This window comes from Adiantum capillus-veneris, chromosome 25 (genome assembly GCF_014529385.1).
Source record: "Adiantum capillus-veneris isolate H3 chromosome 25, ASM1452938v2, whole genome shotgun sequence".
Classification (NCBI taxonomy): Eukaryota; Viridiplantae; Streptophyta; class Polypodiopsida; order Polypodiales; family Pteridaceae; genus Adiantum; species Adiantum capillus-veneris.
Window position 1 is genome coordinate 134,283,467 of NC_140955.1, and position 23,636 is coordinate 134,307,102.

The 23,636-nt window shown below is 44.3% G+C and overlaps 1 protein-coding gene across 1 annotated transcript in view; it reads left to right on the top strand.

Moving 5' to 3' along the window:
- Positions 1 to 23,636, top strand: part of LOC147425683 (myosin-9-like) — an 87,625-nt gene that overhangs the window by 25,063 nt on the left and 38,926 nt on the right. The window contains exons 4-6 of the mRNA XM_086500794.1: positions 4,203 to 4,348; positions 4,432 to 4,588; positions 4,718 to 4,776. Of these exons, the coding sequence (XP_086356920.1) occupies positions 4,203 to 4,348; positions 4,432 to 4,588; positions 4,718 to 4,776 (362 nt within the window). The remainder of the gene's footprint in view (positions 1 to 4,202; positions 4,349 to 4,431; positions 4,589 to 4,717; positions 4,777 to 23,636) is intronic.

A 23,636-nucleotide genomic window follows, 5' to 3' on the forward strand; every position in this document is an offset into this window, starting at 1 on the left:
CAAGGGCCCCCCTCTCTATTGCTAGAGAGGTATTTGCTTTAGATTGCACAAAGTTTGGTACAATGCTTCTAGATGCTGTGGTACTTGATGACGACTATGTAAGGTGCAGCAGAAGTGAATGTTGAACTTTGCTCAAGATGAGTGCTCCGAACTGTGCTCAAGGGTTCCTTTTACTTACGGAAGGGAGAGCCTTCCGTTCCTTCAGTGAGAGAGTGCAGTGGAGACAAACAAAGTGGCAAACACTGTGAATGAAGGTACTGAAACTGAGAAGATAGAGAGAGAAGAATACGACACCAGAATGTTGTCAAACCCTCATCCGAAGGTCCCACTCTCTATGGCGAGAGTGGTCTACTATTGATTGCACAAATCTCTACAATGCTTTGGACTTGCCGACGATGTCGACGACGATGAGACGGGCTGAAAATTGGAAATGCTAATGTTGAAATCTGCAAATCTTTATGTGCTGAATTGTGACTTGAGGATGATGCGACGACGACGCGCTGAAAAGGCAGATGCTGAAATTTGCGTTTTCCGGGCTGAAATTGTAAACGCTTGTTGATCTGACCATGCGGTGAGGATCTGCTGCGGGAAGGTGAGATCTGCGAGGTTCGGGGCTTCTACTGTGGAGTCTTGATGCTGAAAACTGAAAACGCTGGTGCTAACTGAGGTTCTGCCGCGATGAATGTGCAAAACATTGAGTTGCTCTGCTGATCCAAAAACGCTAGGCTGAATTCTGTCTTGCTGATGCAAATCTGCTAACGCTAGGGCCGATCTGTGGTCTTCTGTCACCAGGCTGCTGCAATGCAAAACGTTGGGCTTGTTCTGCTGAAAATGCTAGCTGTGTTGATGTAGAAACGCTAGGGGTCATCTGCTCCTAAAACGCTAGGTGTCTTGTGGGGGTCCTGCTGGGAAGGTGCTTGTTGAACACGCGGTTCCTGCTGCCTCTTCTGTCAGAAAGTGCTAGTGCAAGGTTTCTTATGTACTTGCTTATCAAAATTGCCCTACCTAGTTTCGCAACAAAAGTCACTTAAAAATAATAAGTGAAAATTGGCTAAAATAGGGAAAATAGATCTATGCACTGTAAAAATGCTCCCAATGGGTTCTGATGGTAATCTGATTGTCATGCTGTGTGCAATCAGAGGATATGCATCTACTCTAAGTGTCTGGACATGCACGGTCTGCGAACAGATTCACAAAAGTGCCAAATCACTTCCTAAGCTAGGCTAATTGAATTGAACCCAACCCATGTCATGAAGTAGCTTGTCCACGTACACATAGGGTTAGATGTGCACGTGAAACTATGTCGATGACGATGGAGACTATGACGATGACGATGAAGGTGTCGTCGTCAAGTTCAGGATCCACGACGATGGCGACGAAGGTGTCGTTGTCAAGATAGGGATTTGCGATGATGATGATGATGTCGGTGACGACGATGGTGTCGACGACGACGGCGTCAAGGCTGAAAATTGAAAACGCTAGATGCTCTGTTGGGGATCTACTACTGTGGTGGTACTACGGCTTGGATTTGCAACTGCTTCGTCAGGCTAGGGCTGAAATGCAAAACGTTTGCTGATCTGGCTGAAATCTGAAAACGCTAGGCTGATCTGGGTCTTAACGGGGAAACTGACAAGGATCTGCAATTGGGTAGGAGCGAGTGCTCGCAAGGCTAAGGGCTGAAAACTGAAAACACTGGCAGAACTGGCTGAATCTGCAAACGCTAGGCTGATCTTGTGAGAAAACGTTGGGCAAGCTATCTGGTTGCACTTTGCACTTGTGCACTGAGCCTGTCTTTTGTCTTTTGCTTCTACTGAGTGCCCACTGGGTTTCTTTTATAATTCTTAGCAATTTGCCCTACCTACTTTTCCAACAAAAGTAAGTTATTAATAAATAAGTGAAAAATGTGTACTTTGGCAAAAAGGGTTCAATGCTTTTAAAAAAATGCTCATGCTTGGTACTGTATCATGATATTAATGATCCCGGGTTGTGCAATCAGATGCAAGAGAATTGTAACAAACTTGGAGACTCCAAGTTAAGATTCTACCGCGACACAACAGAGATTCACTGTTCACAATTGATTCGACACGGCCCGGCGGAGTTCTGTGCCTAGAGATGTTGGCCCCAAAGACTGGCGCCCCTTTCGGTATTTCTTTTTGTATTAAATCTGTGCTCAAAGTACAAGGGAGTGGGAGGGTCTCACTCTCAGACTGTGCGTCCAGATGCTCTGCAGAGTGGGAGCCCTCCCCACACTTATAAAGGTTTACAAGGGATGCCAAAAGCAGAGCCCCAATAGCTGCCCACAAAAAGCCTTGCAAAAATAAAACAATTCTTCTCACAAGTTCTCTTGCTTAGTAAATAAACCAGCTTAAAAGTAAAGCTCTTTCTCTTTCTCTTGCGTAGAAATAAGCCCACGCAAAAAGCTGCTCTTCCCTATGCATCTGCCACGCAAGCTGTCCGTACAGATTTCTGCAGAATGTGTCGCAATTTCCGGGGAGGTCCGTATGCTACTGCCACATGTCACCGCAAGAATTTCGGGACTGTTGCCACGTCACCAGTGTCACCATGAAATGCGTTTCAGCAGGTAAGGACAGGTGAAACGTTTTAGGCCTTGAAACATTTCGCTCACCAAGTGAAACACAAGCCGTTTCACTAACAACAAGCTACCATAGTTTTAGTTTCAAAGTCGTTAATCGCACGTTTCGGTCTCACGCTTCACTGTGCTCCATTTTGGATTGAAACGTTTCGTGGTGAAACGCCGCGTTTCAGGGTGAAACGTTTCGGCCTTGAAACGTTTCGCGGTTACGCTGCACGTCACTGCCGCGTCAGCTAGCCAAGGCGGGTGTGTGTACAGGGCAGCCACGTCACCAGTTGTGACAAGGATGAACGATCCAATTGAAGCACAATAGCAAGGAGTTATTGTTGGACTTGAGTATACCAGCTGATCGAGGAGCGACGGTGTCTTAGGAATGAATCCTACGATTTTGGATTGGATTAAAGATAAGAACCATGAAGAGTGTATATTTTTTTTGGATATATATGGTTAATTTGGCTAAAAAAGACAGTTTGAACCCTAGGGTTGTGGCTATAACTAGGAGTAAAATTTTACATATTATCGCCAAAAATATGAGCATTAGGTAAGATGTATAAACTTCTATAGCCAAAATTGTAAATTTTATCTAGAACTTAGATTGTAAATTAAAAAAATCATGTCAAAATTTAGAAAACTACCTCTTCCAAATGAAAATCATACTACAGCTTATTAATCATTTTGACTTAAATAGTGTTTGAGAAACTAATTTTATTTCTAATACTATTATAAACCTTGACCAAAATTTGAGAATTCTGCTCAAAATTTTTTAGTTTATCGCCAAACAGTCAAAATCATAGGTTTTGCCCCTAAAAAAATACAACGACCATGAATTTTGTTTTATGAAATTTGTATGCATTTATGACACATCATGATTGATTATGACGATCATCGCATTTGTTTGGCCAGTCATAGATTCTTTCTCTCTAAAAGGTGGTCCATGCCAATCTCTTGGTCAAAGCGAGAATTCTCCATTCCACACATTGGTTTGCCGATTTTTCTCCCTCTAAACCGGAATTTCTGATTTTCTCTCTACTGCAGATGTTCTCTCTCTAAAACTTGCGATTTTCTCTCTTTAAAAGTGACATATTCTTCCTCTCCAAAAAAGAGTTTTTATCAGCCAAACTCAAAGCAAAAATTTATGCAAATTTAAAAGCTGGGCCTCTAAAAAGACTTACGTAATTTTTGCCATTGGGGGATATGTGAAAAAAGAGAGGGGTAGCTAGATGGGGGGGACCCCTTCCTCGTCACTATATGGAACGGGGTCCCTCCTCAAGGATAGCACTGTCAATCCAAATCAATCAGAGGTTGAACAACGCAATACCGTTGTTGAGAACGTTTTTTCTTTCGCAATGTTAATAGTAAGTAGTAAAGTAAATGAAAAAAGAAGCTTAAAAGCTTATTTCTTTCGGAGGTATAGTGCTGTAATTCTTGTAATTTGACTCTCTTTGTTGCTTTTGTACAATTGTTGTTAAGTACTATCCTTGATCATGGTTGAGTTTTTCCCACTACCTTGGGAGTGATAGAAACTCAATATGTTAATAAAGTAACATCTGTTAGGAACTACCTCTATGTAGACATGAACCTCAGTTCTTTATTGTCTTATGATGTGCAGACGTACACAGGAAACATCTTGATTGCTGTTAATCCTTTTGCAAAGCTACCGCATCTATATGATGTCCACATGATGGAACAGTACAGAGGAGCCATGTTTGGTGAATTAAGTCCTCATGTGTTCGCAATTGCAGACACTGCCTATAGGCAAGTAAACATACCAGCAAATAAAAATTGCATGGGATTCTTACATTATGATTCCAGAAAGATCATCTAAAAATGTGTTGCAGAGCCATGATCAATGAAAGTAAAAGTCAATCTATACTTGTGAGTGGAGAGAGTGGAGCAGGAAAGACGGAAACCACTAAGCTATTGATGCAGTATATTGCTTTCATGGGTGGTCGAGCAATGACTGATGGCAGAACTGTAGAACAGCAAGTCTTGGAGGTAATCCTTTGGGAAGTATTCATATGGCTTCTTGCCCTAAGCCTTTTGTAGAGGCATTGAAAAGGATTCAATGTATTTTTGAAGCTCTCTGGCAGTTGCTGTTGCTTACTTTGTGTTAGCTTGTTGCAGTCAAATCCACTTCTTGAAGCCTTTGGCAACGCAAAAACTGTTCGGAATGACAATTCTAGGTTAGCGTTTGTTCAATTGTTGTTTTTGCTTGATTTCTGACACAATCTTGAAATGGTTGAAAAGTGGCCAAATTGGAATGCAAATACTTGTCAGAAAGTAAGTCCTTACGCAACAAGAGGCAGTTGAAATTGCCGTGGTAAACTCACAGCAGGCCAGTTGTTTTCTCATAAAATATATTATCTTTATGGGTACTGTGTAGGCTATGTCTACAATAAGTAGGTCATGTTTTTGGTGATACCCCATTTTTTGTTTGTGATTGTGGAAACACAAGGTGCCTTATTTGGGTCCAATATGTAAATACCCTTAAATTTGAGGGGCTGCATCTTGTGAGATGGGCTGAGTGTTTTGATGCTTTTTACTGTGGGTTATAACCTAACAACCTTCAGGCGGGGGATCAAATAGGTGAAGATGTGGATACTACCTTAGAGGAATACCCTGTTCTAGCCTCCTCTTTTGATCACAGTTGATAGAGCTATGGTAGTTGATTTGGATGTACACTGTGAGACTGAAGGAGAGTTTAGTGTGCGCATGGATTAGGGCCCTGGGGCCAGATAAGGGTAGTTATGAAAGGGATTGCACCATAGGATTGGGTATACCACCTGTGTGACCAGGAGATGGACTTGAGTGATTACTACTTTTGCTGATATAATGCTTACTAAGACTTTCAAGAGGGAGATAGGGTTGCTTTATTTAGGAAGGGCTTTTTAACAGTGTTTTGGATCAAGAGCTTTAACACTTGAGGGCTAGGGCTGTCTAGGGCTCTTAATACAAGTAAACATGGAAAGAGACTGAATTACAATCGGGTGGATTAGAGATTTTCTTGAGAAAGCAATGATGAGGATGGTATGATGAGGATGGGCTTCTTGGAGGCGTGGATCAGGGGTGTTGCAGCCCTGTACACGACTGCTCATAGTCAGGTGTTCATTGCATGAGGTTTGCATTGTCAAGATCTGTCCAACAGGACTGCCCCCTTGCACCCTGTCTATACTTGTTATTTGTAGAGGCCTTGATAGCTATCTCAGGGAGGTTGGGCTGAGAGGGGTGCATCTGCCTACTGATGATGAGGAGCTGTTGGATGCTGAGTTTGCAGATGCCACAGGGTTATACTTGTAGGGCTAGGATGCCAATTTAAAGAGGGGCCAGTGAGCTCCAAACATTTTGTGCGGCTATGGGTGTGCTGGTCAACTAGCCCAAGGAGATGGTTTTTTGACATTCAGAGGCCATTGACATAAGCTGTCAACTTCTCTTCTTGGGTTTAAGATAAAACTTTTGAATCAGTTGTTGTATCTGGTGGATCTGGTCGGCTACCTGATGTTCTATCACACTATTTGGTGCGCTATTTACCTTGAATGACATGTGTTATCTGAAATCCTCTGTGGCGGTGGAGGTGCTATGGCAGGTGGGGAAAAGGGGATGGAGTTGCTGTTAGGGCCGACTGGCTCACCTGTCTCTTCCTAACAATTCTGCTCCTGACGATCTTGAGGATCAAGACGGTTCGTTGTAGGAACCCATTGCTGAGCTTAAGAGGTCCAAGATGAGGCCTCCTTAGTTTCAGTTGGAGGATGGTAGGCTTTGGCTTTCTTTACTTTACTTTACACACACACACAGAACACTTTGCAAAGGGAACTTGCGACGGGAATTAACACTTATGCACATACACGGCTCGGAAGCTAGAATGCTCCGAGCAAATGCCGACAACCTGTAGGCCCCAAATTGGCTGGCGCCCTTCTTTGAGAGGGTAAATTACAAAGTAGAGTCTTGGGAATTCTTCACCGTATCCAGCTAGATACCACCTGTTTTGGCCCAAATTTTGGTAGCATAACAGCCCCAAAACTTGCGCGAAACCAATTCCCCTGTTGGAACTCACTTCCACTGGCATAAACCCTCTGATTCCTGCCCAAAAACAGTAAATTCAGCACGCTGTATTTAATGGTTTTTGCCCTGTTTTCAGCCCTAAACAGTCCCCGAACTGTCCTCTATCAGTGGGGCTCTGTTCGCAATGGTTTTAGTATGGCTGAAAAACAGTCAAAATACAGCGCATACACAACGCTGAAATTGCACCTGTACAGTGAGGTTATCACCCTCACCGGCCTGCTTTTGGAGTAGCAGTTAGCTACTCCTGTTCCTGCTCAAGGAGGCTCTTGCCTCAGCACAAAAGCATGAAACCACACAACTGTACATCAATCAAATGAAGAGCCCTCTTGTGGGGCATCACATAACTGCACATAGGGGAGAGAGAGAGCAGTGTGTAGTGTGCATGTCATCACTCCTAGCACCACACTGTACAAAGAAAGGAAAGCATGCACTCCATAGCTCTTAACGTGTGACAGGTTCTCAATGAAGCATCCCCCCAGCATAAATCAAGCGCCCCCTCTTCTGCGCTTGACTTGTAATGCATCTGTGAACAAATGGATGCAAAAGGGGAAGAGTCCCATGGCTGCCAAAACCTGCGTATCGCTGAAAACGCAGCAAAACAGCCTTGTAAACACGCATTTGATGTCTTCCAATGTTGAAAATGAGCTCCTTGGTCCTAGGTAAAGTCATGAGAAGCTAAAAAATGGATAGAAATGGTTGAAAATTAGTATTATCAACTTCCAAAACTGCTCCAAAAAGTCAGTTACGAGTTCTGTTCTCCCAAACTTGGTAAATTGGCCAAAAAGTGCCACTTGGCACTGATGCATGCAATTTCCCCGCATTGGGCTTTCTACTTAAAAATCTCTCAACTAGTGCATCAATTGACTTTGCAGTAGAGTAATAAAATGTTCCCCTTGTCATTCTGAAGCTAATGACGTGAATAGTTTTTGTGGCCCAAAATAGCAGCTCGCTAAATTTTAGGGGATGCTTCCGTTGGACTCCCATTGGTCATATGGACCATCAATCCCCTCTGGGACTGCATCCAAAAATGTAAAGTAGCCCAGCTGTCGGGTACTTTCCTTTGATGACCCCACCTTGAATTGTATCTTTATTGAGTTCACTTCCTAGTATCCACCAACTTGTTAAGTGCGACGCGGGTACCTACATGATCTTGAAGTGAGCCTAGACATCCTTTTCTTTGATGAGTTCCAGTGCCGACCAACTTCCCGTCTGCGGGTGAAACTACCGTTCACATTGGCCATACAATGTCCGACCATTTGCAACTTCAAAAAGAGGGTCTCAAAAAATAAACAAAAATCATTGAAAAGAAACCAACAATTAAGGTTAGCAGTTGCTGTCACAAAGTGATGACGTGGCTATCGACAACAAAAACCCTAAAGTTCTTGCAAACCCTAATTTTTACCAAAAACCCTAATTTGCAAAAACCCTAATTTTTGGAAACCCTAACCCTAACTGTTGACTGAAACCCTAAAGTGGTTGGAAACCCTAAAAGCAGGCGGCAAATGCCACGTGGCAGCAGCATACGGATTTCTGGATTTTTTGGAATTGAAAAGCAGCCCCATGGGCGACGCAAATTGGCCAAGAGAGAGGGAAGAATAACTGCTTTGTTGTTTTTACTCTCTTGAGAGAGAGAGAGGGAAACTTTGCTTTTATTTTGAAAGCTTTTGGGGCTCTGCTTTTGGGCATCCCTTGTAAGCTTTATATACGCGATGAGGGGCTCACTCTGGAGAGCATCTGGACGCAGAGTTTGAGTGTGAAACCCTAACCGCTCTTTGTACTTTGACATTGATTTAATACGTAAAGAAATACCGAAAGGGGCGCCAGTCTTTGGGGCCAATATCTCTAGGCACGAAACTCCGCCGGGGCAGTGCAACTCTATTTTGATCTGTGACTTGTTTTGAAGTGGTTATTTGGTGCTGTCGCGATTGATTCTTGACTTGGAGTGTCCAAGTCTGTTACAGTGGTATTAGAGCACGGTTGATTTCCCTTCTATGGGAAATCCGACCCCCAATTTTTTTCCGCGGCATCCTTGGCTTCACGCAAGGATCAGTCGACTCCTTCTGCATCTGGAGATGCGGGCAAGGATCACAACGAAGATTCTGGCAGAGAGTATGGCCCGCCTCGGCCTACTCAGGCGGAGCGACGAGAGATGGAGCGTCGTCAATTGATCGGCGGTGCAACGAAGATGATGCTCAATTTTGCGAAGGACCCAAAATTTGCAAAGTATATGAGCGAGACTTCTTTTCAGGAAGTGCATGAGCAGTGGCAGAAAACCACTAGACCACCCCCGAAACCCGCTCTCAAGAAACCTTCTGCTCATAAGAAATATTTAGAGAAGGAATTAGAAGAGGTGGTTGATGCACGTATTACTCAGCTTTTTGACGCGCAAAAGAAAGCCAAAAAGCACGGCAAAAAGCAGAAGAAAGGCACTGACTTCCCGGGTTATTTGGGTCGTCAATCGACATTTGACAAAGCAAAGAAACAGAAGAAGCGTGTTCACTTTGAAGGAGTTCTTCTTCTTCTTCTGAGAGTTCTTCTAGCTCTTTAGATTCGAGCGAAGAAGACAGAAAAGGTAAAAAGCGAAGCAAGAAACAACGCATCGGCAAGGGCAAGAAAAAGACAAAGAAGTCTAAATCTCGCCCAGTGACTGACAGTTCTACTGAGGACTCGTCTACAGACAGCTCAGATTCCGATGACGGAAACTTCTATGCGAACAAGATTATAAAGCCAACTAGTATGATTTTCTGGAAGATAAAAGTAAGAAAGTCCGAGAGTTTAAGGAAGGTGGACACTCGATCAAATTTGATACTTTTTCAGGATACTTAGATGCTTCGAAGGCTTTGTCTTTTATACAACAGTTTGACATTGCTTTCGCGGGAGGATGCTACTCAGAGCACTCCAAGATTCGGAGAGTTGCCCCTTACTTAAAGGGGAATGCTCGCACTTGGTGGTCCAAGCTTCTTTTAAACAAGATTGTGCCAGTTAAATGGCTGATATTTAAGAAGCTTTTTATTTCTTCTTGGTTGACGCAAGAGTATGAATGAAATATACGAGCTGCTTGGAACCATCTTCGGATGACCAAGAAAGATATAATAAATGCTTACTGTGAGAGATTCTGGAGCTCTTTTCTACCCGCCTCTTCATTCAAGAAGATCTCGTTCAAAGAACTGATTGAGCGGTTCACCTTGGGTCTACCTACAGAGATCCGAGATCATTGCTTGGAATAGAAGTCAGCTTCTATTCAAAAGTTGATGAGTCATGCGAAGCGGGGCTTTGCCATTCACTCTGGCAGTCTGACCTACCCCATAGATGAGGCCATGACACAACGAGCCGAACAGACTTCTGGGACTGAAAGTAGAAAGAAAAAGAGCAACCCAGAGAAAAAGGATGCACGACCCAAGCTTACTCCTGAGGAGAGAGCACGCTTCATCAGAGAGGGGAAGTGCTTTCGATGCGGGGAACATGGACATATCTCCGCGAAGCGCCCTAAAAAAGCACCGAAAGAACAGAATGATAAGGACGACGACAGGGCTGAGAGTTTGAGAGCAGTCGAGGAAAGTGGCAGAAAAGGCAGATAGAAAAGCAAAACTGGTACCACATGGCGTGGGACATGCACCAAATCAAATGAATGAAAGTACAAACTTTGCCGCTTGTTGGGGCAAAGTGAAGGATCAAGAAGGTCTTTTGAAGGAGCCAAGGCCAACTTCTTTTCACTTGGAATTGGCGGCTCAATTTGGAATTACGCCCGACAGACTGACGCCACAGGCGGAGGTAGTTCGATTGGCACCCGGACGGGATGTTGCCATTACACCGAGCATTGGCAAACTTCGTTTGCAATGACAGGAGTGTTCAGGGCACACGAGTGACGTTCTACTCAGAATCCCTTGGTACCACAAGAACTACGCTGTGGTTAACTACCGGGCTGAGAAAGCGACTTTGACAAATGAAGGGCTCAGAGATTGTACTTGATGAACTTCAGTTTCTTGACTCATTCTTTTGGGAGAGAACTGAACTATGGATAAAGGTTGAATATGTTTTGACCTGAACAAAAGAACGCCAAGATTTTTCTCCACACTCATGCCGATTGCTTTTTTGAGGGCCTGAAGATCAGACCATTGATCTGTACGGTGCAGCGGAATGAATGTTATATTTTCTCAAGATGAGTGATCCATATTGCTCAAGGTTCCTTTTAGTTCTTATGGAAGGGAGAGCCTTCCGTTCTTTATGGAGAGTGCTGTGATCACGAACAAAGTGAGTGGATATTGTGCGTACAAGTGTATGAGACTGAGAGAAAGAGAGAAGAGAGAAACGACACTAGAGACGTTGTAAAACCCTCCTCCGAAGGCCCCACTCTCGTCGGCGAGAGTGGTCTTCTATTGATTGCACAAAGTGGTACAATGATGCATGGAAACTGATGCAACTTGGGACTATGTCGGTGACGACGACGATGTCCTAAAGGCTGAATTCTGCAATCTTCTAACTGCTGTCCACAAAAACGCTATGGCTGAAAATATGGGGCTGATTCGGGCCTGCTGAAAACGCTTATCTGGCTGCGTTTTTCGAGGCTGAAAATGGTGTTCTTCTGCAAGTGTCTAGGGCTGAAAACGCTATCGTCCTTGCTGCTGAAAACGTTGCTACAATTACTACCAATGAAGGCTGAAAATGATAAACGCTGGCACAGCCTTGATGGCGTTAGTGAAAACGCTAGGTGCTCGGGGATGTTGGCGATGTGAGGAATGCTGAAAAACACCAGCTTGTGGGGGGATGTTGGCGATGACCAAAAGGCTAGGCTGATGGGTTGGTGGAAAATTGCCAAGGGCTTGAAGGTGTCTGCTGAGAGAGGGGAGTACTTGCTGCCTGTGGCCTGTTGTGCTCCTTGCTCATCTGCCAAAGAATGCTAGCTTTGGTTTGCTTATATATTTTCTTACCCAATTTGCCCTGCCTACTTTTGTTGGAAAGTCACTTAATTAAAAAGTGAAAAATGTCAAAAATAGGGAATATAGGCTAAATGCACTGGAAAAATCCCCTAAGTGATTCTAATGGATTCTGATGGGAATATTGATGATTATGTTGTGTGCAACCAGAGGATATGCATCTATGCTAAGTGACTGGGCATGCACGGTCTACGAATAGACTCACAAAACTGCCAGATCACTTCTAATCTAGACTGACTGGACTTGACGGAAACCCTGTTATGGTGTAGCTTGTCCACGGACACATGGGGTTGGATGTGCCATGTGACATCTCCTCCTTTTTAAAGTGAGGTACTGGTACCGAGCTGCATGGCTTCCTTGTAGTCTGCCAACAACTCTGGATAATCCTTGAAGAACTCTTCGTCTACCCACACCGCTTCATGGGTTCCTCGATCCTTGAACTTCAAAAAATATTGTCGCACTTGCTTCTTTGAACCATGGCGAAACCGATGCAACAACATTTGCTCCGGGCCCCGGCTCCATGACTTCAGCTTCATCGATGATCTCCGGTTCTTCTTCTTCCGAAATGTCCTTTGGAGGGTGTTCCCTGAAACACTTTCAATCAAGAAACATGGAGAACGTTGTGCATTAACCATGAGTTAGGCAATTGCAATTTCTTTGAAACCTCATTTATCTTTTTAATGACTGGAAATGGACCATACATACGAAAAGACAACTTTGGACACTTCTTTCCAGCTTGCTTAAGACGTTGCTTCATGATTCGTAAATACACCCAACCTCCTTCCTTGATCGAAACTGTCACAAGACGGGACACCACATGCCAATAGAAAAGAACAGACTGAACAGACTTTTAACACTTCAATAACAATTCAATTGAAATAGAGAGAGACGACACGCGACACGGAGTGGTGGAATTCTACCCCAGAGAGTATTGGCCCCAAACCTTGGCGCCCCTTTTGGTATTTCTTTATATTGCATCAGCACAGTACAAGCCGGTACTCGACACTCTGCACCTTCTTCAGGAAGCATGCCAGAGAATGAGCCCTAACCTCATATTTAAAGGCCCTTGGTTAAAATGCAATTACAGTGAAAAGTCTTCAAAACTCAAAAGCTCGTGGTCCAAAAAGCAATGCCAAAAGCTGTCAGCTTTTCGTAAATCGCGTTGGTGTCCGTACAGCCTGCCGCGTGTCAGCCTGCCACGTCAGCAAATCAGGGTTAGGGTTTTTGATTTTAGGGTTAGGGTTTCAGCAGAGTCAGGGTATTGGACAAAATTAGGGTTAGGGTTTCAACTGAATTAGGGTTTCGACACGTCAGCAGTTTGTTACATCTCCCCTTCTTGAAAGAGAGTAATCGTCTGCGATTACAGCATATCTGCAAAACAACTCAAGTTAGCTCAAAAATTTCCGAGGGTCATTCCGAGGGACTTTCCGAGGGACAATCAGTTTGCTCTTTTTATCAAGGAGTTAGCTTCTCCTTTCTGCTCTTTTGATCAAGAAGTTAGCTTCTCCTTTCGGCTGTTTTGATCAAGGAGTTAGCTTCTCCTTTCGTCCAGATCGGAACTCTTGATATTCCGGCGTAGTAAAATTAGTCATCACACCCAGACCGTACTGATCTTCCACGAGTGTCTTGATGTACTAAACTTACAGACCCAGACAATCTCATCCAATTAGGAATATTCAGTGGTTGGCACATCACAATGCAACACAAATGCTTATATATGCATGTTACAAGACATAGAAACATAAAGCCGTCGATGAACACTCCTCCCGCATAACCTAACAAGGTCCGGGCCGGGAGATATTCAACGACTCCCTCATCACTTCTCCCGCATAACCTAAAAAGGTCCGGGCCGGGAGATATAGAGGCCTTTTACAACCAAACGCCCCCCAGACTGTAGCCTCCGTCGTTTGGAGGTGCTGAGAGTAACCTCTGCTCAAACTTCTTAATACTCCTCCCGCATAACCATCTAGGTCTGGGCCGGGAGTCACAACAACAATTATTTTACAAGCATACAACCAAACGCTCCCCAGGCATCGTCGTGCGTCGTTCGGAGGTTTTCAAACATACATCGAAACGCTCCCCAAGCATCGGCCTGCGTCGTTCCGAAGTTCAAACAATACCAAAATAGTATTTCTCACTTCTCCACCCGGGAGTAAAATCACCAATCATTGAACCAGTATCAAACCAAAGTCAAACAATTCAAATCGGCACCAAAACAGGTTCAAAACAGATACCATCCATTTCAAACAAATTCCAAACAAGGTTACCAAACAAGATGAAACAGAACTCAAACTTAAAAAGCATTCTCGACATCACTCGGGCTCGAAAAGTCGACTGACTTTCCATCTTGAAACGTGCACCAAAAATTAGGGTTAGGTTCCTTCCATGAGGTCGTAGCCGAGCACATCATGCTGCGTTAGCTCTTGGACAAACAATGTTGCTTTGGCGGCGATGGTAGTCCGAAGATAGCAATTGCACTGAGCCTCCAAGGTCATCTGCTTGTGAAGAGACATCTAGCGAGAGATGTCGAGAAATTTCTAGTTATAATCTGCTAGGGTTTCCATGGCAAGCATTTCAGGATACCCCACTCTGCCTGAAGTTGCACTCCGAAGGAAGATGTCAGAAATCATATAACTTCGGGTATTTTTTTTTTTTTGAAAGCTTGCCAAGTACTTGGAGTATGCTGCTTGGTAGCTGTAGACATCAACATCTGCATGGCACTGGCTTTGAGAAAAACAGTGACTCGAAACAAATCTTGGATCCTTCTCTTGCAAGTGATCTTAATGGCTTATGCTCCTGTAAGACAAGAGCGGTGAAGACGGGAGCGTGCCCGATGCGCGATGAAGTAAGAGTGGGAGTGGCTAATAAGTCCGGGTTGGAGGGCGGAGATACCTCGAATAAATTTGCAATAGCTCTGTCTGCTCTTTTGTAGGGTTGGAGGGCGGAGATACCTCGAATAAATTTCCAATAGCTCTGTGTGCTGTTTTGTAGGACCGGTATGCTTTCAGAAAAGCACACGTGATGCTCTGATACCACTGTCACAAGACGGGGCACCACGTGCCAATAGAAAAGAACAGACAGAGCAGACTTTTAACACTTCAATAACAATTGAAGTGAAATAGAGAGAGACGACATGCGACACGGAGTGGCCTTCCACCCTAGAGAATATTGGCCCCAAACCTTGGCGCCCCTTTCGGTATCTCTTTATATTGCATCAACACAGTACACGCCGGTACTCTGCACCTTCTCCAGGAAGCATGCTAGACAATGAGCCCTAACCTCATATTTAAAGGCCCTTGGCTTAAAAAGCAATTACAGTGAAAAGCCTTCAAAACTCAAAAGCTCCTGGTCCAAAAAGCAATGCCAAAAGCTGCCAACTTTTCGTAAATCGTGCTAGTGCGGCGAAGATACCTCGAATAAATTTCCAATAGCTCTGTCTGCTCTTTTGTAGGATCGGTATGCTTTCAGAAAAGCACACGCCTGATGCTCTGATACCACTGTCACAAGACGGGGCACCACATGCCAATAGAAAAGAATAGACTGAATAGACTTTTAACACTTCAATAACAATTGAATTGAAATAGAGAGAGACGACACGCGACACGGAGTGGCGGAATTTCACCCCAGAGAGTATTGGCCCCAAACCTTGGCGCCCCTTTGGGTATTTCTTTATATTACATCAACACAGTACAAGCCGGTACTCTAGACTCTGCACCTTCTCCAGGAAGCATGCAAGAGAATGAGCCCTAACCTCATATTAAAAGGCCCTTGGCCTAAAAAGCAATTACAGTGAAAAGCCTTCAAAACTCAAAATCTTTTGGTCTAAAAAGCAATGCCAAAAGCTGTCAGCTTTTCGTAAATCACGCTGGTGTCCGTACAACAGGCCACGTGTCAGTCCGCCACGTCCAAAATCAAGGTTAGGGTTAGGGTTTGGGTTTTTGATTTTAGGGTTAGGGTTTTAGCAGAATCAAGGTTTTGGGCAGAATTAGGGTTTTTGATTTTAGGGTTAGGGTTTCAGCAGAATTAGGGTTTCGACATGTCAATAGTTTGTTACAGAAACATCCTGACGATGCTTATTAGCTTGCCGTGAATAAGATTCCTGAGCTTTGCTTAGCCGAAGCTTCACCCTCTCAGAAATCTTATCCAATGACTGACTTTCAGCATTGGCATCAGGCATTTGATTGACCGAGCGAGTCAAAAGTGACTGGAATGGACGGCCAAAAGCTGTCACATACGGAGTTCGACCAATAGTAGAAGAAAAAGAGTCAATTAAAATAGCCCGTATCAATGGAAGATAGAGCTTCCATTGAGACTTTAAAACATCAAAAGCCAACTGATTGTAAATTTCTGTTTGACCATTTGACTGTGGATGAAAAGCCGATGAAAAATTCAACTTAGTGCCAAAATTTTCAAAGAGTGTGCGCAAAAAATTGGACGTGAACTTAACATCCCTATCTGAAACAATGGACTTTGGCAAACCACAGAGGGGGTACCAATGCTTAATGAACAACCTTGCTACATCTTGTGTCGTGACTGTGGCCTTACAAGGAATCAACATGCAAAATTTGCTAAAACGATTGACAATTGTCAAACATTGAGTGTTCCTTGAATGCAAACTTGGTGGTAGGTTAGTCACAAAATCCATAAAAATATCCTGAAAATGTCCATCGGGAATAGGTCTAGGATCCAAAATCTGTCCTTTGTGACTCAATGCATCTGCAACAGGGTTAGCTTTTCCAGGCAGATATTCAATCAAACCTCCAAATTGCTCAAAAATTTGTGACCACCGCGCTTGGCTATCACTACAATGTGCACTAGGCATAGACTGGAGCCACTTGAGGGCTTGATGATTTGTGCGAACTGTAAACTCTTTACCATATAGAAAATGCTTCCAATGCTTAAGAGAGTGAATGACAAACAAAAGTTCTTTATCATAAACTGAATAATTCTTTTCCACACTATTGAGTTTCCGGCTAAGGAAAGCTATAGGATGACCATGCTGCTGAAGCACAGCGCCTATGGCAACATTGCTCGCATCCGTCCATACCTCAAAGGGATCATCCCAAGAGGCAAGGATAAGACAGTGCTTCTGTCACCGCAACCTTGAGAGCCGCGATGTCACGTGGACACATCCAACCCTATGTGTCCGTGGACAAGCTACAGCATGATCAGGGTTCAGTCAGTCTAGATTAGAAGTGATTTGGCACTTTTGTGAGTCTATTCGTAGACCGTGCATGTCCAGTCACTTAGTATAGATGCATATCCTGTGGTTGCACACAGCATGATCATCGATATTCCCTTTAGAATCCATCAGATTCAGTCAGGGGAATTTTCCAGTGCATTTAGCCTATTTTCCCTATTTTTGGTATTTTTCACTTATTATTTTTAAGTGACTTTCTCACAAAAGTAGGTAGGGCAATTTTGCTAAGTTAATATATAAGCAAACCCAAGTTAGCACTCAATGGCAGAAGAGGCAGCAGGAGCTTCCCGCTCAACAGACATCTTCTCAGCAAGAACCCCTCAAGCACCTTCCCGCACCAACACCTAGCCCTAGCGTTTTGGTTTTTCCTCTCATCCCTGGCGTTTTGCATATCTTGCATCTCCCACAGTTCCCTGGCGTTTTTCAGCTTGCATCATCGCAACAGACTCAGATTTGCATAGTGTTTTCACTAACGCTACAAGGCAGCCCCAACGTTTTTGGTTTTCAGCCTCAATCGCATCAGATGGTCAGCGTTTTCAGCCCTATTGGACAGCAACAGATTCAGCCCTAGTTGGGTGCAGAAGACCCCCATTTTCAGCCCTCGAAAACGCAGCCAAAAACAGTCATTTTCAGCCACCGAAACAGCCCCGAAATTCAGCAGATAGAAGACCACAGATTTCAGCCCTAAAGTTGTCGTCGTCATCATCGGCATAGTCCCAAGTTGCAGCAGTCCATTGCATCCGCATTGTACCACTTTGTGCAATCAATAGTAGACCACTCTTGCCGACGAGATTGGGGCCTTCGGAGGAGGGTTTTACAACGTCTCTGGTGTCGTATCTCTCTTCTCTCTCTCTATCTCTCAGTCATACACTTGCATGCACATTGTCCATTCACTTTGTTCGTGATCATAGCACTTTCCATTAAGAACGGAAGGCTCTCCCTTCCATAAGAACTAAAAGGAACCTTGAGCACAGTTCGGAGCACTCATCCTGAGCAAAGCGCAAACATTCATTCCGCTGCACCTAACACGCGAAAGCCTCAATGGTTGCCTCGGGCAAGTCTACGCGTTGACGGCGAGTCTTTACCCCTTTCAAAACATCAGTCATAGGTGCAGCAATGCGTGCAAAATTCTCTTGGGAGAGAGCGATCGCTACCGCCTTGTTGAGATCCGTGGTGTCAAAGACTTCGACATCAAACTTGATGTATTCGTCTAACCCAAAGAGAAAAGCCTCTTTGCGCTCATAATCCGATTTGCGTAATTGAGTGCCGAGCTGCAAAACACGGTTAGAAAAAGACACGACTGGCATACCATGTTGCTTGAGATTGCGTCAATCCTCTTTCAATCGTGCTAGGTCATAAACCGCGCCTTGAGCTTGTCTTGGTAATCAGCCCAACTAAAAGAGGGGGGCGTGAATTCGTTGGGTTCCTCTAGGTGCGCGGCTAGCTGTGCCTCTTGCCATGCGTGGCACCAATTGATGGCATCACCGGCAAGGTACATAGCTGCCGTCAAAACTTTGCTATTTCTTGTTTTCTTAGTTGTCGCAAAATAAGCATTAAATTGATGCAACCAAGAATTAATAACCGTAGCATCCATCTTACCATCATACTCACTAAAAGTCAATTTCTCGGTGGCTAGGTTGTTGGAATCCGCATCGTGGCTTGCACCACTTGAGGAACTCCCACGATCTTTGGTTGGTTCGGTCTTCGAGGCTAGCACTTGTCGAAGCAATTCTTGAGTGCGTAGCTCTCTTTGAGCTTCACGCTCGGCCTCCCTTTCTGCTTTTCGTTCATTTTGTTCATCGCGCTCGCGTTCGAAAGCAAGGCGATTTGCTTCTTGTTGTGCCAACGCAACTCGATTCACTTCTTGTTGTTATATTGCATTTCTTTCATTTCGTTCTTCGCGCTCGCGTTCCAAAGTAATGCGAGTCGCTTTTTGTTGTGCCAACGCAATGCGATTCGCTTCTTGTTGTGCCATCATCATGCCCATCATTGACTTGACCATCATCTCCATAGGAGTTGGTACAACTCGTGGCGTAGATGGCGAAGGGGGAGGGTCGGAAAAATCTCTTGGTGGGGAAAATCCTTCGTTGTCTCTCATGCTCATCACCTGTATGCGAAGTATCCATTCCGCTTCGGGTGACGACGATCGTGCTCTAGGATCTTTGGTTCTTAAGTTCACGAGGAACTTGGGTTCTTGAGGGTCTTGAGGTTCTTGAGGTTTTCTTTTGCTTGCAAATCGCGTTTGAGAAGGATCTTCTCTTCACCCGAGTTCTACTCTTTTCCGCGGGCGCACCCCTTGGCGGCCTTGTGCTCACACCAAGGTTGCTTTTTCCCACCTCATGTCGATTGGCCAGCCGCTAAGTGCATGGTCCGCTCTCAATGAGTGAAAAGAGACACAAGGGGAGGCTGGACAAGCCCTTCTTTCTTGGGATTCCTGTCACTCTTCAAAAAACATGATTAGGAATCGACACGCCCAAGCAAACTTGAGTTCGTGCGACCGCAACAAGCAAAAAAATTATTGTGGTTCTTGTGGTTCTTTCCTTGAGTGATACAGAACACTTCCAAAGCTTTGATACCAATGTAAGGTGCAGCGGAATGAATGTTGTATTTTCTCAAGATGAGTGATCCATATTGCTCAAGGTTCCTTTTAGTTCTTATGGAAGGGAGAGCCTTCCGTTCTTTATGGAGAGTGCTGTGATCACGAACAAAGTGAGTGGATATTGTGTGTGCAAGTGTATGAGACTGAGAGGAAGAGAGAAGAGAGATACGACACCAGAGACGTTGTAAAACCCTCCTCCGAAGGCCCCACTCTCGTCGGCGAGAGTGGTCTACTATTGATTGCACAAAGTGGTACAATGATGCATGGAAATTGATGCAACTTGGGACTATGTCGGTGATGATGACGGGGACGACGACGATGTCCTAAAGGCTGAATTCTGCAATCTTCTAAGTGCTGTCCACAAAAACGCTATGGATGAAAATATGGGGCTGATTCGGGCCTGCTGAAAACGCTGATCTGGCTGCGTTTTTGGAGGCTGAAAATGGTGTTCTTCTCCAAGTGTCTAGGGCTGAAAACGCTATCGTCCTTGCTGCTGAAAACGCTGCTACAACTGCTACCAATGAAGGCTGAAAACGATAAACGCTGGCAGCCTTGATGGCGTTAGTGAAAACGCTAGGTGCTGGGGATGTTGGCGATGTGAGGAATGCTGAAAAACACCAGCTTGTGGGGGGATTTTGGCGATGACCAAAACACTAGGCTGATGGGTTGATGGAAAATCGCCAAGGGCTTGAAGGTGTCTGCTGAGAGAGGGGAGTACTTGCTGCCTGTGGCCTATTGTGCTCCTTGCTCATCTGCCAAAGAATGCTAGCTTTGGTTTGCTTATATATTTCTTACCCAATTTGCTCTACCTACTTTTGTTGGAAAGTCACTTAAATTAATAAGTGAAAAATGTCAAAAATAGGGAATATAGGCTACATGCAATGGAAAAATCCCCTAACTGATTCTAATGGATTCTGATGGGAATATTGATGATTATGTTGTGTGCAACCAGAGGATATGCATCTATGCTAAGTGACTGGGCATGCACGGTCTACGAATAGACTCACAAAACTGCCATATCACTTCTAATCTAGACTGACTGGACTTGATGGAAACCATGTTATGGTGTAGATTGTCCACAGACACATAGGGTTGGATGTGTCACGTGACATGATCTGATACTTGGAAGCACGCCACCGAACCGGCCACCTTATCATGTGAGCCGAGTACAAAATGAAAAGATTATGAACCCAGTGAAAGACCTTTTGGAAAAGGGTCTTGTCTAGCCTAGTACTTCACAGTATTGCTCTCCAATGTTGTTGGATTTGAGGAAAGACGGATTTTGGAGAATGTGCATCGATTATAGAACTCTCAACAAAATCACCATCAGAGAAGATTTCCGATTCTTAGGATCGATGATAATAGATATACTCGACAGGTTATAGGGATCCTCGTGCTTTAGCAGTATCGATATGAAGAGTGGATATCATCAGATCCGAATCGTGCCGGGAGACGTCTACAAGACAACTTTCCGGACGACTTTTGGGTTATTTGAGTTTTTGGTGATGCCTTTTGGCTTAACCAATGCTCCCGCGACATTTAATTGGATGATGGACAGGATTTTTCGAGAGTACAGTCTATTTGTTGGCACTTTCTTTGATGATATCATTATTGTCTCCAAGAATGAGGTAGAACACAGAGATCATCTGCTTCAGAGATACACTTTTTGGGACACTTTGTCTCAGCAGCAGGAGTGCAAATGGATCCGGCCAAGATAGACACTATCCGTGATTGGCCCAATGTGAAGAATGTACATGAAGTTGGAAGCTTCTTGGGACTGTGTTCGTACTACAGACGGTTCATTTGAAAGTTTGCAGAGGTTGCTTCCCCTATGCATATCTTGACACAGAAAGGAGTCCCTTTCTCGTGGGGATCCACAGAGGTGACTGCCTTTCAGACATTGAAAGAGAAATTGACTACGGGACCAGTTTTGACTTTGTGGGACTTGTAGAAGTCATTTCAAGTATAGTGTGATGCTTGTGGTCGTAGTCTAGGTGCGGTCTTAATGCAAGAAGGCCATGTCATTGCTTATGAGAGCCGATTGTTCTCAAGGCCGGAGATGACAACACAAATTTATGAGAAGAGCTTTTGGCGGTTATCCATGCTCTTACTGAGTGGTGGCATTACATACTCGGAGCGGATTTTATTGTCTTTACAGACCATGAGAGTTTGCGCTACTACTTGTCACAGAAGTAGCTTTCGAAAAAGCAGATGTGGTGGGCGAACATCTTGTCACAGTTTAGCTTCCAGATTGTCCATGTTCAGGGACAGAAGAACGTGGTGGCAGATGCTTTGTCTCGGAAGCCGGTTGTTCTGGCTATTTCCGCAATACATCATAGGAGCTTCGAGGATATGGTCGGTCAATATGTCATAGATACAGATTTTGTAGATATTTTCACACGGATACGGATGGGGAGACAGTAACAAGATACTCCATTCGGGAAGGCTACTTGATGAGGAAAACCATGTTGTGCGTTACACAGGCGTTGAGGGAAAAGATTATGATTGAATGCCACTGTCCACCTTTTACGGGTCACTGCGACATTGCTACCACCATGAAGGGGATAGAGAGATACTTTTTTTGGCCGAGATTCAAAAAGGATGTGGAAGAATTTGTGCGCAGTTGCTTAGTATGCCAGAAGGTCAAGTTTGACAGGCATAAGGCACATGTATTGTTACAGCCTTTACCCATACCCACTCGCCTTTGGAAAAGTATTGCAATGGATTTCATTTTTGATCTCCCGAGAACACAGGGTGGTCACGATGGTATTTGGACTGTTATTGACAGATTTAGCAAACATGCTTATTTCATTCCAGTGAAGAAAACAGTCAAGCCGGATCACTTAGCGAGACTGTTTGTGGCCCAGATCTTCAGATTTCATGTTATGCCTGAGACGGTTGTCTCTGATAGAGACCCCATATTTGCGAATTTGTTTTGGAAGGCAATTTGGGAGAACATTGGCACGCGGTTGCAATTCTCGTCATCGTTCCACCCGCAGAGTGATGGGCAATCTGAGATTGCAAATACAGTGGTTCTAGATTTATTGAAGTCTTATATCTCTGATCAGAAGACTCAATGGGAAAAGTACTTACCTTTGGTGGAATTTGCCTACAGTAACACGATCCACTCTTCGTCGCGGAAGGCGCCATTTGAGATTGTTGAAGGTGCTGCGAAGGTTCCACCCTTCCTAAGCACGAAAGATAAGATTTTTAAAGCGGATGAATATACCCCAGATTTGGTATGGCTTTTGCCAAGGTTCGCGAGACTTTGCAGAAGTCTCAAGAACGACAGAAAAAGGCAGCGGATCGCCATTGTCGCGACTTGAAATTGAAGGAGGATGATTGGGTGCTCTTACGTTTTGAGAAGGCACGCCTAAGAAAGAAAAAGGGAAAGGAGAGGCTTTTTCCAAAGCTTAGCATGCGATACTACGGACCTTTCCAGATCACTGAAAAGATAAATGATGCCTCCTTCCGATTGAAACTGCCAGATACTTGGAGGATTCACAATGCATTCCATGTGAGTCTCTTGAAACCTTTTAAGGGTGATGTGCCTGATAAGGGGAGCCTGACGAGCAACCCGAAGTGGAAGAAAACGAGGAGATCCTTGTTCTTGGATAGATTTTGGCACATAGGGATACAAAGACTAAAGGTAAAGCCCGAAGGCGTTCTTGGTTAAGTTCAAGAACTATCCTGCATTGGATGCGAAGTGGATGGAGGAGGACCTAGCAGATACTCCTCAGATCTTTATCTCAATGCTTTTGGTTTAGCATAGTCTACTCCAAACGAAACCCAGCATTCAGCTTGGCCGGAGATCTGGTGCAGTGGGATGCACAAGAGGGGAGTCACTTTGCTCCTTTGTCAACAGATGCCTTGATTTAGATACTAGAGTCACTGATGTCTCTTTGAGATTTAGGGACAGTGAAAGTTGACAATATTCTGCTGTATGACTTTAATGAAATTGAATTCCTGATTATGATACTGATTTGTTCTTGACTTCCTTTAAGTGCAGAACTGATAGACGAAATGATTGCAGCATTTTGGTTCGATTGATCTCGAATAGACATGGTTGCAATAGGGGTTAGTCAATCGGACATCGATGAGGTCCCTATTGGACCTAGATGCGATTGCTAGCTACATTGCCGATAAATCATGGTCTAAGATCCGAATGAATGTTGAATGTCATGTGATGTCCTGTGAATATCGATTTGGTACATGTGAATATCGATTTGGTACATGTGCTAGATGTGTGTT